The sequence below is a fragment of the Bubalus kerabau genome, chromosome 17 (assembly GCF_029407905.1).
Source record: "Bubalus kerabau isolate K-KA32 ecotype Philippines breed swamp buffalo chromosome 17, PCC_UOA_SB_1v2, whole genome shotgun sequence".
In the NCBI taxonomy this organism is placed as follows: Eukaryota; Metazoa; Chordata; class Mammalia; order Artiodactyla; family Bovidae; genus Bubalus; species Bubalus kerabau.
The window spans coordinates 46320886-46337585 of record NC_073640.1 but is presented as its reverse complement, the minus strand read 5'-3'; the positions used below and the strand labels follow the sequence as shown (position 1 = coordinate 46337585).

The window sequence follows — 16700 nt, the reverse complement described above, 5'->3', positions numbered from 1 at the left end:
CTCATCATTTTTTGTTTTCCAGTTGGTTTGTTTAAATCAGAATCCAGAGGAGATCCACACATTATTCTGAATTTGATAGGCCTTTGTTTTTTTCAGTTGAAGTTATAGTTCAGCTCAGTTCAGTCGCTCAGTCGTGTCTGACTCCTTGCGACCCCATGAATTGCAGCACGCCAGGCCTCCTGTCCATCACCAACTCCCGGAGTTCACTCAGACTCACGTCCATCGAGTCAGGATGCCATCCAGCCGTCTCATCCTCCCGTCCCCTTCTCCTCCTGCCCCCAATCCCTCCCAGCATCAGTCTTTTCCAGCGAGTCAGCTCTTCGTTATAGTTGACTTACAATATTGTGTTAGTTTCGGGTGTACAGCAGTGATGCGGTGATTCAGTTCTTTTTCAGATTCTTCTCATTACAGGTGATTACAAGCTATTGAAGGTAGTTCCTTGGGCTGTACAGTAAATCTTTGTTGCTGGGTATGCCTTTTAAGTCATTCTTTTTTCTCCTAATGTTATTGAGCTAAACTTTTAGAATAATTAAACCGTACCTACTTAGTGTGTAAAGTTCATCCATATTGACACATCTACAGGCTTGTGAAGCCATCACCGCAGTCTTAAGTGTCTTATTATTGTGTTTTTAATTTTAAAAAATTTAATTTCCATTAATAATTATTATTACTTTCCAGTTGCACGTTTTTGTTGCCATGCACACGCCTTCCCTCGGTGCAGCTCACAAGCTTCCTTTGTCGTGGAGCAGGGGCTCTAGAGCATGCAGGCTCATTAGTTGTGGCACAAGGGCTGAGTTGCCCCATGGCATGTGGGATCTTAGTTCCCTGACCAGGGATTGAACCCATGTCCCCTGCATCAGTAAGGGAGATTCTTAACCATTAGACCACCAGAGAAGTCCCCTAAGTTTCTTTTTAGCTATATCCCTTTCTTTCCTCATTTTCCTTCTTTCCTTGAAATTCATGTATCCAGGTCATTTATCCCATAGGCTTTCCTACCTTCTGGCTTTTGCCAGTTGCAGTCCTGTGTTGGTGTTCACCAAAGTCCTTTGGTCTCTGTATTTCCTGAACTTGGTAGCTAAGTCCAGCTCTGGGTCTGATTCAGTCATGATTTTTTGTGGAGGGGCAAGGCCACTTCATACACAGTGGTGATCTTTCATCAACGAAGGCCTCTCTTTCCTGCTCTGAGGACTCGGCGTGCCCCGTCCCTCGTGGGCAGAGAGGCCATGCTGCTCTTTCTGGCCTACCTAGGGAAGCTCCCAGTGGCAGCTGCTCTAAGGCCCAGAGCTGCATGGTGTCTTTGCAGAGGGAACTCCAGCAGGGACTGGGCTGTGTTCCCAGCACTGGCCTCCAGGAGGCCTCAGGACAGGGCAGTGATGGGTATGGGTGGCAGGAGTTTAAAGCACGGCTCTGCCACTCTCTCTGTACCCTAGGACAAGTTGCTGAACTCCCTTGAGCCTTAGTTTCCTTGTCTGTACAATGGGGACAGTGCAGAAGCCCCTTGTCTTGTTCCAGCTGCTTCAGGAGTTGGGGCCCTGGTCAGGGGCCCACCTGGTCGACCCCCTTGGTCGTCTTCTTCCAGGTGCACTTGAGAGCCTCCTCTTAAATGTGAGTCCCCAGGCCACGCACAGATCCATGTGGATGTCAGGGCACCTTCCTTTGCTGTGCTGAGCAGAGAGGCTGGTATCAGGTCAACGTGGTGGCCACGATGGGACCAAAATTCACGTTTCAGGTTGAACCTGCTCCAAAGACAGAGTCTGGCACCCGAAATATCCCTGGTGGAGGTGGCAGCCTGAGCTAGGAAACTATTTCTGTGGCTGGTACAACCAACTGTGATCACAATTGGGCTTAAAAAAAGCATAGAAAAAAGATGGGAAGGAAACTGTCTTCAATGGGCCATGTTTATTGTGCAGGTGTGGGGTTATGTGTCATCTGTTAGTTTCAGTTTTCTGTACCCTTCAAACCCTTCCTCACTTGGAATCGTTTCTGAGCCTGCTGAGGACAAAGCGGCCACCTGGGGTAGCTGTGGGGAGGGGCCCAGTGGGGTGGGACCGAGGCCCCCCCACCTCCATCGCCCTCACCCCCGAGATCCTGGATGGATGAGACGTCCATCCAGGCTTCCATCGCAGTGACAAGAGATGAGCTGCTGCTGCTTTGACCAGTAACCCCAGGGGTTGTCTGCCTGCAGGTCTCCACTGCAATTCCATCCTGTTCCGCTGGAGTTGTAAACAACACATCTGTTTAGTATTCACCTTAATTTTTTTTTCCAGGTGTTAGTACCCTGCAAAGGAAGCCTGTCAACCAGAATTCAGTCTACCTGTCAGTTTGAGTCCTATATTTTGATTCCAGTGGAAGAACACTTTCAGACCTTAGATGGAAAGGTATTCTTTCATTTCCTATGGGTCACCTAGGAGCACTCACTCAGCGTCTGAGAGTTCGGGAGGGGAGGGAGTCCTGCTGCTCACTTTCTTGTCCGTGTCACCTGGCGGCTTTGACACCACAACAGCCCTGCCGCCTTGGAGTGAAGAGAAGCTGGCCGTGGAGAGCAGGGTCCTGGCTGTGGCCTGGAGTTGGAGGTGGTGCTGGTCACATCTCCCTTAGCCCATGAGGCTTCTCCCCGGGGAACTGGGGAGTCGCTGGGACACCTCCTCAGAGAGGCCCTGTCAGAGCAAGCTGTTTATCCCTGTGCCCTTGGGATCAGAGATGAATTTCTAATTTTTTAAGAAACCTGTAGGATGAGATGGTCAGATGGCATCACTGACTCAGTGGACATGAGTTGGAGCAAACTCCAGGAGATAGTGAAGGACAGGGAAGCCTGGCGTGCTGCTGTTCATGGGGTCGCAGAGTTGGACACTACTTAGTGACTGAACAACAGCAATGACATAGGAAGTTTTAACCTATACAAAGTTCCAGTAATGTACAGGGAGCATTCACATAGCTTTCTCTCCAGACTGGTCAGCTGTTTGCATTTTGGCCGCATCTGTTTCATCTCCCCACCCCCATCTATCTATCTTTCTATCTGTTAACACACACACATATTGTTGTTTTTTCTGAACCGTTTTCAGAAAGAGTGAGAATAAGTTGCAGACACCCTGTCCCTTGGCTTCAAAACAATGTGTATCTCTTATATAATGCAGCACAGTGATCATACTCAGAAAATTTCAGGTTGGCAGAATACTCTTCTCCAACATACTGTCCTTAAATAAACTGTGCTAACTGTAATACCCTTTTAGCGCAAAAAAGATCTTTTTTTAAGATCCAGGATCATGTCTGGGGTCATGCAACGTATTTAGTTTTTGTCTTTTTAGTTTCTTTCTTTTGGAACAGTTCTCGGCCTATGTCTTTGATGACATTGACATTTTTGTCTTCCTTTGTAAACTCTCCCTCAGTGTGGGTTTCTTTGATGTTTGCCTTGGTTAGATCACAGTTAAGCGTTTTCAGTTAGAATGCCTACTGGAGGGTGCTTTATCTCAGTACTTTGTGTCCGGAGGTATGTGATATCTGTCTGTCTCATGGTTGATGTTAACTTTGGGGTAGGCATTTTCTTGTTGTTTTTTTTTTTTTTTTTTTTTCAAGTGGAAGCAGATAGTTTCTGAGAGGGGTAAGTTCCGTCCCTGGTCAGGAATGGCTGTGGTCCTCAGTCTACCCACAGCAGCAGTGGGGGCCCACACTGGTTTAGCCAGGGCTTGTGGGTGCTTAGGGTGGGACAGGAGGTGGGTACAGCTCGCCAGCGTGGGAGAGGGGAGCCTGCAGTCCTGCGGCCCCTGAGCAGGCTGTGACAGGAGGTGGGTACAGCGCGCCAGCCTGGGAGAGGGGAGCCTGCAGTCCTGCGGCCCCTGAGCAGGCTGCTGTTGCCCTGCAGGGCTCTGCTCACCACAGCTGCGCATCAGTTTACTTCTTCACTTCCCGGTACCCAAATCCACCAGGAGAACAGAAGCGCCAGGCTCGGTGGCTGGTCTTCCCCAGGCACCCCAGCCACGGCCAGAGTGATGAGCCAAGGAGGGGTGCAGCGAGCATCCTCCGACCCCTCTGGGTCATCTGGGTCATTCTGATCTCTTATTCAGAGAGGAGAACCTTCCTTTTCTTTTTCCAGAGAACACAAGCTTTCTTCTTCTCTAAGGAACAGCTTAATGCTTTTCTGTTGTGACATATGAAATTGGTCAGGGTATTATGTAGCCGCCATAACAGGGTGAACAAGGAGGAAAGAAGATCGAAGTATTGCTGCCCTCCTGAAAACCACACCGGGGGAGAGGCGGGTGGGCGGGTGGGGTGGAGCGCCTGCTGGTGGCCAGGCTGAGAGGGGTCGGCGGTCACAGCGGCTGCTGGTGCAGTGACCTGTCTCTTGTTCTAGGATGTCTTTATCCAAGGAAACAGGATTAAACTAGGAGCTGGTTTCGCCTGTCTTCTCTCAGTGCCCATTCTTTTTGAAGAAACTTTCTACAATGAGAAAGAAGAAAGTTTCAGCATACTGTGCATAGCCCATCCTTTGGAAAAGAGAGAGAGTTCAGGTATTCTGGGAGAAAACCCCTTTCTCCTGACTGGGAGAAACCTGCTTGTGGAACTTCCTCCTGACACAGCAGTTGTGAACATCTCGTAAGATATTCAGGAGCCCACGAGAAACCTTCATAACTGCTTACAAGAATTCCCCCTGGAACATAGATCGGAAGGTCATCTTGAGCCAGCGTGACGTGGGTGAGGCCACATCACATGCGGCGACATGTGACTTCAGTGGGAATGTCACGCCCTGGAGCTGTGCAAAACGGCAGCCCTGGCTTTGTCTCTGGGCCTCGGCTTCAGGGCTGTCTTTTATGGCATTATTAGTCACGGAGCCCCACTGCCGTGCTTCTCTGCGATCTCATTATTTTCAACAGATAATATAATTCTTCGGTGCTCCAGGAAAATTGAGATAATGATGTACCAAATGCTGTCCGAGGTCTTATTGTCAGGAATCAGGGCTTCGTCACCAGAGCCTCCCAGGCCACGCCTGTGATCCCGGAGAGTTCAGGTTTTTGTCCCAGGAAAGGGCTTCAAGAGGGCCAGGCTCCCTGGACCCCCACCTGGGCCACTGTTGGGTGATATCTTGAAATAAGCTTATCCCTCTCCTCCTGTGGCAGATGGTGACCCAGGTGCTGGCGGAGCAGGGCACTGGGTTGTGGGACTTCTTTTCTTCAGGAAACAGCGATGGCTTCAGCCAGCCTGACCCGCTTGTCTCTTTTTTTCAGAAGAGCCTTCGACATCCTCAGATTCTTTTTCCCTGAAAACCATCGAAGATGTGAGAGAATTTTTGGGAAGACACGCGGAGAGATTTGACAGGAACATCGCCTCTTTCCAGCGAACGTTCAGAGAGTGTGAACGAAAGAGCCTCCGTCATCACATAGTCAGTAGCTGAGTCCTCCTTTGCCATAGGCGTGCCCTGGCTCAGAGCGCCAGGATCACTCTGCCACTTTGCTGCCGCCTCTGTTGGCAACGTTTACATATCTGAAGCGAACATTTAAACGTCCAACAAAATGTTGGATTCTGTTTAAATGTTTCTTGTTACCTAAAAAAGTAAGAAGCACAGTAGAAAACCTGAAAAATCACAGAGAAGTATCACGATGAATATTGTTATCATCTGTGTTAACCCTAAGGGAAATTTTTTTTCCTACTTTTAATGCATAGACACCCCCCAAAAAATTGGAAAAAAAAAATCACATACTTAATTAAAAAAAAAAAATCACATACTTAGTTTGATAAGCTTGCATTAGGACTTAGAGCTTTTTGCCCAGGAAATCCACTTTGTGAGATATTCTCTTGGCTCCATCCTGGGTTCAGTGTCGTGGCCTCAGATTCTGAGGATGGCCTCTCTCTGCTCTGTATTCCGCAGGACTCCGTGAACGCTCTCTACACCAAATGCCTCCAGCAGCTGCTGAGGGACTCCCACCTGGTAAGCAGCATGGCCTGCAAAAGAGAGACTTGCCAGAAAGACAAATACCATACAATGTCAACTATACGTGGAATCTGAAGTATGATATGAACGAACTTATCTACAGAACAGAAACAAATGCACAGACACAGAGAACAGATTTGTGGTTGCCAGGCAGGAGAGGGATGGGGGAGGGGTGGAGGGGAGGATGGGGAGGGATGGAGGGGGAGGATGGGGAGGGATGGAGGGGGAGGATGGGGAGGGTTGGAGGGGGAGGATGGAGAGGAGATGGAGGGGGAGGATGGGGAAGGATGGAGGGGGAGGATGGGGAGGGATGGAAGGAGAGGTTGGGGGAGGAGATGGAGGGGGAGGTTGGGGAGGAGATGGATGGGGAGGTTGGGAGAGGGATGGCAGGAGAGGTTGGGGTTAGCAGTTGTAAACTACAACATATAGAAAGGATAAACAACCAAGTCCTACTGTATAGCACAAAGAACTCCATTCCATATGCTATGACAGACTGCCCTGGTGTTCCAGTAGCTGAGACTCCGTGCTCCCAGTGCAGGGGCCTGGGTTTGATCTCTGATCAGGGAACTAGATCCCACACGCTGCAAACTAAGAGTTTGCGTGCCACAGTTAAAGATCCCAAGTGCCTCAACTAAGACCCTGTGCAGCCAAATAAATAAATGCATATTTTTAAAAAAAATCCTTTGATGAACCATAATGAAAAAGAATATCATGGGAAAGAATGGCTATATAATGGAAAAGAATATAGAAAAGAAAAAGAGTATAGAAAAAAAATCTTTTCATAATGGAAAAGAATATTAAAAAAAAGAATGTGTATATATATATATATATATATATATGTATATGTATGTGTATAACTGAATCACTTTGCTGTCCAGCAGAAATTAATACTGTAAATCAACTATACTTCAATTAAGAAAACACAACCAAAAACAAAACAGAGACGTGTGGTTTGGCCCAGGCCAGTCCACGCTCTGTAACTGTCCTCTTCTTGTCCTCCAGAAAGTGCTCGCCAAGCAGGAGGCCCAGATGAACCTGATGAAGCAGGCGGTAGAGGTAAGGGCCCTGGGAAGTGAGGGGCGAGGAGGTCCAGGGCCGGGGCCTCCTTTGCTGCCCACTTTCCCACACACACACTCTTGAACCTGTTGACCTCACAGATGTACGTCCAGCATGATATTTACGACCTGATATTCAAGTACGTGGGGACCATGGAGGCAGCAGAGGTAGGTTCTGTCATCACCATGCAGAACGGAAGCCCCGTTCTAAGCCTTTTCAGATATTTGAAGCTTCATTAAAATCTCTCGTTAGGATGCTGCCTTTAACAAAATCACGAGGAGCCTTCAGGATCTTCAGCAGAAGGATATCGGTGTGAAACCTGAGTTCAGGTAAGGGTTTACACTGCAGCGTTGGCGTCCTCGGGGGCTGGGCCGCTGTGTCCCCGAGAAGCGGGACCCTCAGTAGCAGCGTCATCTCTAGGTGACGTGGTTCAGATGTGGAGCAGGGCAATTATTTGTGACCAAAGATAAAGGCTTAAAGTCGGTAGATGAGTGTTTCAGAGCTGGCACATTGCTGCACCCAACTTCCAGCGTGCCAGTGGGTGGGAGCCGGAGGAGGTGGGGTCGTGCACAGCTGGTCTCTGGGTGGGCGTGCAGCTCACCCAGGTGGGCCTTGCACACTGACATCTCTCGTCACCTGCTGGTCTGAGGGCCCCCTGCCTTAGGGGCACCTCTGTTTGGTTGTGTTTCTTTTTTTTTTGGCTGCAGCTTGAGGCTTGCAGAATCCCAGTTCCCCGATCAGGGATTGTACCCTCACCCCACCCTGCAGTGGAAGCGTGGAGTCCCATGCCCTGGACTGCCAGAAAATTCTCTGGAGCCCCTCCTTTTGAGTTGTTTCATCAGGATACAAAAATGTCTAATCTCTTTGTCTAATTTTCCCCCTCTTTGGCCTGTTTCACTCTGAAGCTAAGGATTGTTGATTTCTTTTTCCCCCTAATTTTTTGGTGCAGCTACATCACCTGGCAGCCTGCTCGAGACCTTGAAAGCTGCTGGGTTTTGCTGCTGTCTCAGATTACTTCTGAGTGTCTATTTCTGTTTGCCGTTACCTATGGTTTGCCACGAGAAATGTAAATCTGAGATTTGTGATTACCAAGAAGGAGGGCCTTCACACCGTGGTCTTATATGGTCATGTCCCAAATCACTTTGCAGCTTCAACATACCTCGAGCGAAGAGGGAGCTGGCTCAGCTGAACAGGTGCACGTCCCCGCAGCAGAAGCTGGCTTGTTTGCGGAAGGTGGTACAGCTGATCACCCAGTCTCCCAGCCAGAGAGGTGTGTGCTCAGGGAAGGGGCTGGCAGGGCAGTGGCTGCAAAAGTCCAGATGCAAACATCTGTTGAGGAGCAGTGCCATCTTAAAGGACCACAGAGATGGGCTGATGTGTAGTAGAGTATTCCCGTATGAGCACCCCGGAGCCTGTTCTGCAGAGTGGGTGCCTAGTAATGGGGGTAGGGGGATAGGTTAGGCATCTTTAGGTAAGGAAATGCTGGTGGAGAAGCAGCGGCCTCAAAAACAAGCTAAGCTGGTGATGGGTACAGGGGAGTTCAACTGTTAGGTTGTTCTAATTTTGTATATACTTAAAATTTTCCATTATTAAAAGTAAAAACTAAAAATTAATGAGAAGGCAGATCTTTGTGGGCCAGTAGGGATGCTCTTCAAAGTGTATTAAATGAAATGAACAGGAATGTATACAGTATAATTCCAGGACACTGCACAAAGCGGGTGGCTCTATACCCATATATATATATATATACAGTGGGGTGATCATAGCCTCTCTTGGAATGATACATGGGAAGCAACAGAAGTGGCTTCTGGGGAAGAAGTCTGGGTGGCACGGATGGGAGAGCCATGCATGGTCTGCTCTTTTGCACCATTTGGAATTTTAAATGTGTGACTGGATTACTTAAACAAAATTTAAATGAAAAATTGCCCATCAGCCCTGGACTCTGCAGTGTATAAAATGGCAATGATCTCAGGAGGAAGGAGGCTTCTGGCAGTGATCCTGGCACACCTTCGAGTCGTATCCACCATCACCGACTTCCCTGGGCTCTTTCCCTGTCCTGGGATTGTGGGGGACAGGTAGCAAGGGGTGGTCTGCTTGGAGCTTGTTGTTTTCTGCACGTGTTCTCAGGAGGCATTCATTTCCTCCTGGAGTCTGACATCTATTCAGGACACTAGAAAGGAAATTGTGCGATTGAATTTCTCCCCGATGTGTCATCTTCCCGGATTGTGGTTTTGTGGGTTGGACGGTGGTGGGGAGTTGATAACGCCTGTCAGTCCATTTGCATCCCAGGATGGTCCTGAATGTGTGTTTCCTGCTTGCAGTTAACTTGGAGACCATGTGTGCTGATGATCTGCTGTCAGTCCTGTTGTATTTGCTTGTGAAAACAGAGATCCCTAATTGGTAATATTTTTTTTTTTGTTAAAATAACGTTTTTCAGAATGGCAGGACTGCACTGGGGTGGTTCTGGTGTCACTCTAGAAGCTGAGCGCCCTGTAGGAGCCAGGTACCTGCCCTGCAGGGGCGTCTGTCATTCCACCTGCAGGTGGGGAAAGTGAGGCCCAGAGATCTTACGTTTCTCTCTGGAACATGTGGCTAGTCAGTAGCTGAGAGACAAGTGAGCTCCAGTTCTGTCTGGCTCCAAAGCCTATTCTTTTCTCACAGAAACCCAAATTCACCATAGAAAAAATCAGTTTCCTAAAAATCAGCTCATTGCAGGAAAGTAACAAGTGACTTTACGTCTTTTGCCTTTTTTTTTTTTTTTAATATGTATTTATTTGGCTGTACTAGGTCTTAGTTGCAGCATGTGGGATCTAGGTTAGTTTCCTGACCAGCGATGGAACCCCAGCTACCTGCATTGGGAGCAAAAGGTCTTAGCCACTGGACCGCCAGGGAAGTCCCAATTATTTCCCTAATTGCACTCCTTCTAAATAAAGATCCCAGGGGAAGCAGCCTTAGCTCCCCAGAGCTGACCGACTTTGTGACCAAGCCAATAGCATCATTTCTACCAAAGCGTTAATGGGGGTATATAGCAATTAAACTGTTTTCTTCCTTTTATTAGGATGGCAAACTTGAGTTACATCAAAAACTTCAGATTTAGCAGCTCAGCCAAAGATGAACTGGGATACTGCCTGACCTCAATCGAGGCTGCAATTGAATATATTCGGCAGGGAAGCCTCTCTGTTAAGCCAGTAAGAGCTCCCTCCTGTCCTGCCCTTTCTCTGTGGGTGCCATGGTGTGTGCGGCGGGATTCTCAGGGTGGTGGGGAGAAGGAGGATCAGAGATGCTCTCCCAAGAAAATGGGGCCTTAGCCATTTAAAAACTGCCTGGCAGACTGAACACGAAGCAGTCGGTAGGTTGTGAAAGTTGGCAGGTCATCCTTGGCTCTCACTTCATTGATCTCCTGCTTCATTAATCCTGGTCATCCTCGAATGCACACGGGCAGAAGGGGGCACCAGAAGCGGTGAATTGGGGTACCCTGATCATGCTGGGCAAGAGATGAGATTAATAATGTCTGCAGTTTTAAGGACTCAGCGGCCCTATTGTAATTTCCTTGGTTCGTTGATGAACTTAGACTGGCAGAGGCGATTATATTCCCACGAGAACTGTGAGAGGCTTAAACCAAGATTTCACTGCTGATTTACTTCGCATTATACCCACCACCAAAACGTGAGAGTACTCACAGAAATTGCAGAGTTGAAATCAATCAAATGGAGAGATTTCTGTATTAAAAACCCAGAGCCCCAAGGATTGAACATTCACACTCAATCTTAATGCCCCCCTGATGTTGGAAGCTCCCCAAAGTAAATGACAAGTTGAAACATCTGAAAAAGAACATAAGGCTGTTCAAATGGGGACACTTGGGTACAAGCAGTTCCATGAATTCATTCACTGTTAACATGTTGATGTATTTTCCAGTCTTTTTCCTTGCCATGTATATCTTACATAATTGAAATGATATTGTAGATAACATTGCATACTGTTTCTTTCTCCAGAAAGGATAGTTTTCTTTTTTTTTCTGATTAGAAAACTAATATTTGCTTATAAGTAATAATGGCACCCGACTCCAGTACTCTTGCCTGGAGGGTCCCATGGATGGAGGAGCCTGGTGGGCTGCAGTCCATGGGGTCGCTAAGAGTCGGACACGACTGAGCGACTTCCCTTTCACTTTTCACTTTCATGCATTGAAGAAGGAAATGGCAACCCACTCCAGTGTTCTTGCCTGGAGAATCCCAGGGACGGGGGAGCCTGGTGGGCTGCCATCTATGGGGTCGCACAGAGTTGGACACGACTGAAGTGACTTAGCAGTAGCAGTAATATTTGATATATAAAAAGTTGCAGTGAAGACAGAAAAAGCCTCCTATAAGCACACTATCTGCGAATGACTTTTATTAACATTTTGGTAGACGTCTTTTTCTGTGCTTACACAATTATATTTTTAACCAAAATTTGAGTTTCTGCTGCACTTGTTGGCACATAGCCCAACTATCCTGGTACTTGCTGAAGAATTAAGTTCTGCTCTTGTCTGGGTTTGATTTGATCACCCATACACATATACAGGAGCTTTCCAGGTGGCTCAGTGGTAAAGAATCCCCCTGCCAATGCAGGAGACACAGGTTCGATTCCTAGGTCAGGAATATCCCATGGAGGAGAAAATGGTAACCCACTCTAGTATTCTTGCCTGGGAAAATCCCATGGACAGAGGAGTCTGGTGAGCTACAGTCTGAAGGGTCGCAAAGAGTCAGACATGACTGAGCCTGAATGTAAGCACACACACAGGTAGAATTAGAGGCTGTGCAAGAGTTGGACATAACTGAAGCAACTTAGCATGCATGCATCTCATCTCCAATGGGTCTTGCGCGACTCTCAAGAAAAGTTGCTTCTAATTCGGGGGAAACCATTAACATTCAGAATGTACATGTGGTGTACACGGGCGCCTCTGCATACACACATGTCCACAGAGTCAGAAATGCCGCTCACTTCCAGAGCTGGGCAGTGAGATGTCCCAGGTTGAATCGTCTGCTGTGAGGTTCCAGGAACGCATGTTGTTCCCATGGTGCCTGCCTGGGGAGGTTTCCCATCACAGCCCTGCCCTTCCGGTCCTTTCCCTCTGATTGCTCTCCTCTCCTGGACCCACGGCCCTGCAGAGGCCTCGCCTCGTGCTCCTCGATGGGGCCTCGTCACCTGGAGGGAGGCACCCACCTCTTGAAGGTGCTCCTGTCCCTTGCTGCCCGCTTCCTGTCCCGCAGCCATCCTGCTATCTCGCTTCCCGTGACGTGTAGGCAGGATCGCCAGCCTTTGAAGCCCTTTGGCCAGAGAATAAAGAGGTGGTTGACCGGACACCATCGCTCAGCTTCTCACACCTGCTTTGCCTTCAGAAAATGTTCCAAGTGGGATCAGGGGAGTATGTGAGGGGACACCTCTCGTGCTGGTGTATATTGGGGTCTAGCCCTTGGACAAGTCTGTCTCTCTGAACCTCTGTCCATTCTCCTGTCTACACTGGGGAGCACGTTGTATATTTCACCCCTGCAGGATAGTTGTGAGGATCAAATGAGATATTTTTAAAAAAAAACCTATTTATTTTAGTTTGGTTGGGCTGGGTCTTAGTTGTGGCACACCAGATCTTCCGTCTTCATTGCTCTGAGTCTTAGCCACTAGACCAGCAGGGAAGTCCTTAAATGGGATATTTGAAAGTGCCTTTTCAACGTATGAAGTGATAATTGATGCACTTCCTTGCTCTCGCAACACTCCTCATCTGGATGTCCCCGTTTCCTGATTCTCTGGTATATTCTGTGTGGATCGCCCCACGGCTGGCTGTTAACTTGGATGGGCAAGGTGGGTACACAGCCCAGTGTGCCCCTCTGGTCTGGGCTGTCAGACCAGCTGGTCCTGCCTTCCCGGGCGAAGGCTTGTCGATACCCCCAGACTTGGGACAAGGTTGCATCAACTTCATGGCCAGCCGTGGAGCCCAACCCTTGGGTCTTGAGGGGATCAGACCTGAGAGCTGCCTGTCTTTACCTGTATGGACAGAGCAGGCGTTACGGCTCACTTGTCGTGTGTGATGTCAGCGTTGGGATTTCGTCTGGGGTGTTGTCTCTGCCTTGGTGCAGTTCCATCTAGAAGTGTGTGAGGTCTCAGCTCGGTGGTGGTATTTCCTGGGGAAAGAGCCCAAGTGTATCTCTAAACAGCAGGTGAGATCTCTGAAAAGCATTAAGTGTTTCTAAATCAAATAATGTTTTCCAATTGACTATATATACTTTAATGTAGTTTCACGGAAATTTTCTCCCCAAGACATAATCCTTGTTGAGATGACTATAAACATTCTTTAAGTATGTTCATTAGTGAAGGCTTGAACTTTTGGAAAATAATCATTACTGGGGTGACTTTTACCTTTGTGGACAGAAAAAAAATGGGGCAGAACCCAAACAGTATTTCCACCCTTCTCTGCTCCAGCTTTGCAGGCTTTGGCTCAGTCCTGCTTTACTGGGCTTCCAATAAATAGGGTTTACCCTTTTCCCAAATTGGTCTTAGCTGATATGCGATCTCTTCTGGTCATTCTTCCCTGAAAGATTCAATCTTAGAAGATCTGTCTCTTTTCATCACTGCCCTGTAAATAGTCACCCCAAGTGGAGGAAAGAGCCCCAGATTTACCTGAGCAATAAGGTCTTTGATGTTTCTCTGACCCTGAGCTGCTCAGCTGTAAATCACTGAATAAAACAGTCAACAGAGCTTTATGCAGCAGATGCCAATGGGATCAAAGGCAGCTGTAATGCTGAGGGGTTGCTGTCTGCCAACACAACCCTGTGAGGGCGGCTGGTGTGAGGGGCCCTGATTGGCGGTGGACCCCAGAAGTGTTGGCAGCTTTATTTTTAACTGGACCACCTACGTCAGAACTTAGGGGGCCACAGAGAGCTGATCCCATCATTTTCTCAGGGTTTGGTGAGCTCTGGCAGCAGCTGGCTGAGAACAACTCTTTCCATCTTCCGCCAGCATTCTTTCCAAGGAAGTTAATTTGTCATCAGAAAATGTAGTCACAGGTGCTTAAGTGAGCATTGAGTGTCTCTCTAGAAATGATTTCATAAAGTAAGAATATTTGTTTGGATTTTTGTATGTAGGTAAAAATAATCTGCACAATGAAGTTTATTCGTTGGGGTAGACTTTGTTGGACTTTGGGCCAAGGGGCCATGTTGTCTGATGTTTCAATATGTATGTTCAAGACGCACAGCCCTTCCCTCTGTTGCTGAGACGCGTAGACCAGCCTGTCGAATGGTTCTCCTGTCTGTGTGTGCTCAGTCACTCAGTCGTGTCCGACTCTTTGCGACCCCATGGACTGTAACCTGCCAGATTCCTCTGTCCATGGGATTCGGAGTACTGGAATGGGTTGCCATTTCCTCCTCCAGGTCTCCTGTCTGTGGGCCCAGATAAAACGCAGAGGGCAGAGCTCTGCAGGCATTAGGACAGATATAGTGAGAGGCGGGGGAGGCCAGGACAACCTAGGTTGCCTTGGGGATGATAGTGCTGTGTGCATGCCACATTCCACACTTAGAGATGCTACATTCTACACACACACACACACACACACACACTCATTCACATTCACACACAGCCAGTACACTGCCCACCTCCCACATTCCTGCTGGGTTTTTGTTGTCAGAGCCCCGCTTCCGGAGGAGGTAAATGGGGAGCCCCTCTCCCAGCCTGATGAGGGTCTGCTGTGCGGCTCAGTGGGGGCAGGGAGAGGCATCGCCGGGCCCATTCTGTGGGACATGGCACCGATCGTCCCAGGTCCTCTGTTCTCAAGGATCTGCACTGCAGCTCATGACGTGTGATAACATGGCTTATCGGCTTTTCCTGCAGGAGTCGGAGGGATTTGGTGACAGACTGTTCCTTAAGCAGAGAATGAGCTTACTGTCTCAGCTGACCTCAACGCCCATCGACTGCCTGTTTCAGGTAAGATACGGGAGGTCCCGAGGGTGCAGATGTGTGAGGAGTGCTCCGTCTTTTATTTTTTAATATATATTTATTTTTGTTTATTTGGCTGCTGCTGGGTCTTAGTTTCAGCATGTGGGATCTAGTTCCCCCACCAGGGATCAGACCTGGGCCCCCTGCATTGGGAGTCTTAGCCACTGGACCACCAGGGAAGTCCCAGGAGCTCTCCATCTTTCCTCACCTCTTGAGTCTCTGTAGAATCCATCAGGGTGGTTTGCATAGTTCAACACAGAAGTCCATTTTGTGCTCAAGGAGGAGGTAGGGATGCTGGGGTCTCATGGGATCAGTTTGCTGCCCGTCTTCTCTGATGTGAGCTGGACTGAACCCCTGTGAATGGAACCCTCTGCCTGGCTGTCCTCCTCTCTCCATTCAGCAAAACATAGCTTGTTCTTCACTGTCTGCTCAGTGGCACCTCACTGGCAGCTCTGCCAGAATCAGTGCCTCTTCTCAGCTCCAGGAACCTGCGTGATAGACACCTGTGTGCCTGCACTGGGCTGGGAACACAGCACCTGCTGGTGGTTTGACCCCCAGGCAGTGAAGGAGGCTCCCTCCTCGGATCTGATCGACCACGGGGAGGCTGGCGAGGCGCCCTGGGAGGCAGTCATCAGGAGGCCACCAGCCAGAGTGGGTTCCATGAGCTCTGCGCCCCAGAAAGTCTCACTCCACATAGGAAACATATCCGGGAGCCACAGCGGTGAGCCCTGCAGTTAGCAGGGGTCTCCTACTAATTGCAGCTCTTTTGAAAGCCAAGGCTCTATTAGATTGTAAGACAACTGTAATCTAAAAGAAGGGTCAGAATCTACGCCGACCCTCAGGGTGGATTGTCCCCCCGATGCCTGTTGCTCTGCAACTTTTGTCAGACGGTCGTTATTTTAGTCATGAAAAAATCCTAACATTTACAGAAGTAAAAGAGAGTAGTATGATGAACGAACCTCCACGTAGCCATCTCCCTAATCTTGTTTCATTTCTAAACCTGGCCCCACTTTCGCCGTCCATCCAAATCATTTTGAAACAAGTCCCAGAGAACAAGTCATTTCATCCATCCACACATTGATGGGCTTCCCTGGTGGCTCAGATGGTAAAGAATCTGTCTGCAGTGCAGGAGATCTAGGTTCAGTCCCTGGGTTGGGAAGATCCCCTGGAGGAGGGCATGGCAACCCACTCCAGTATTCTTGCCTGGAGAATCCCCATGGACAGAGGAGCCTGGCGGGCTACAGTCCCTGAGGTCACAAAGAGGCAGACACAAGTGAGCTACTAAGCGCACACACATAGATGTATGTTTCTGTAAGGATGCTTCAAAAATTCACAGTTTAGAGAACGAATCGTTCTGTCGTATCAACAGTGTTTTTGATGTCACTTCAGCACATCGCATCAGGTAACCAGAAGGAAGTGGAGAGACTCCTGAGTCAGGAAGACCAAGATAAAGATGCTGTCCAGAGGATGTGCCACCCTCTGTGTTTCTGTGATGACTGTGAGCAACTCGTCTCTGGGTAAGAGGGCCCCGCAGAACCGGGAAGGGGGAGACTTGGGGCCTGGGCGGAACTTGCCCCCTCCTTTGCTGTGCCATTTGGAATCAGGAACTTATCCTTGCTGCACTCTGCTGCTTCTGCTGTAAACTGGAGATGGTAACCTCCACCTCTTTGGAGAATCAGATGAAATAAAAATATTTAGCACCCTGCTGGGCTGCTTAACCTGGGGAGGCGAGCAGAGGGCCTGCCCCAACCTCGGAAAGTGG

General features: G+C 48.7%; 1 protein-coding gene across 3 annotated transcripts in view; it reads left to right on the top strand.

Moving 5' to 3' along the window:
* ANKRD27 (ankyrin repeat domain 27) overlaps positions 1-16700 on the top strand; it is a 60648-nt gene that overhangs the window by 17497 nt on the left and 26451 nt on the right. For 2 of the 3 annotated variants that reach the window (XM_055551538.1, XM_055551539.1), the window contains exons 3-14: positions 2268-2378; positions 4349-4505; positions 5220-5374; positions 5861-5920; positions 6926-6979; positions 7081-7146; positions 7232-7308; positions 8128-8249; positions 9301-9379; positions 10038-10167; positions 14834-14926; positions 16328-16455. In XM_055551538.1, coding sequence (XP_055407513.1) covers positions 2268-2378; positions 4349-4505; positions 5220-5374; positions 5861-5920; positions 6926-6979; positions 7081-7146; positions 7232-7308; positions 8128-8249; positions 9301-9379; positions 10038-10167; positions 14834-14926; positions 16328-16455 — 1232 coding nt within the window. Of the gene's footprint in view, positions 1-2267; positions 2379-4348; positions 4506-5219; positions 5375-5860; positions 5921-6925; positions 6980-7080; positions 7147-7231; positions 7309-8127; positions 8250-9300; positions 9380-10037; positions 10168-14833; positions 14927-16327; positions 16456-16700 lie in introns of those variants that run through there. The other variant, XM_055551540.1, reaches the window with a different exon arrangement.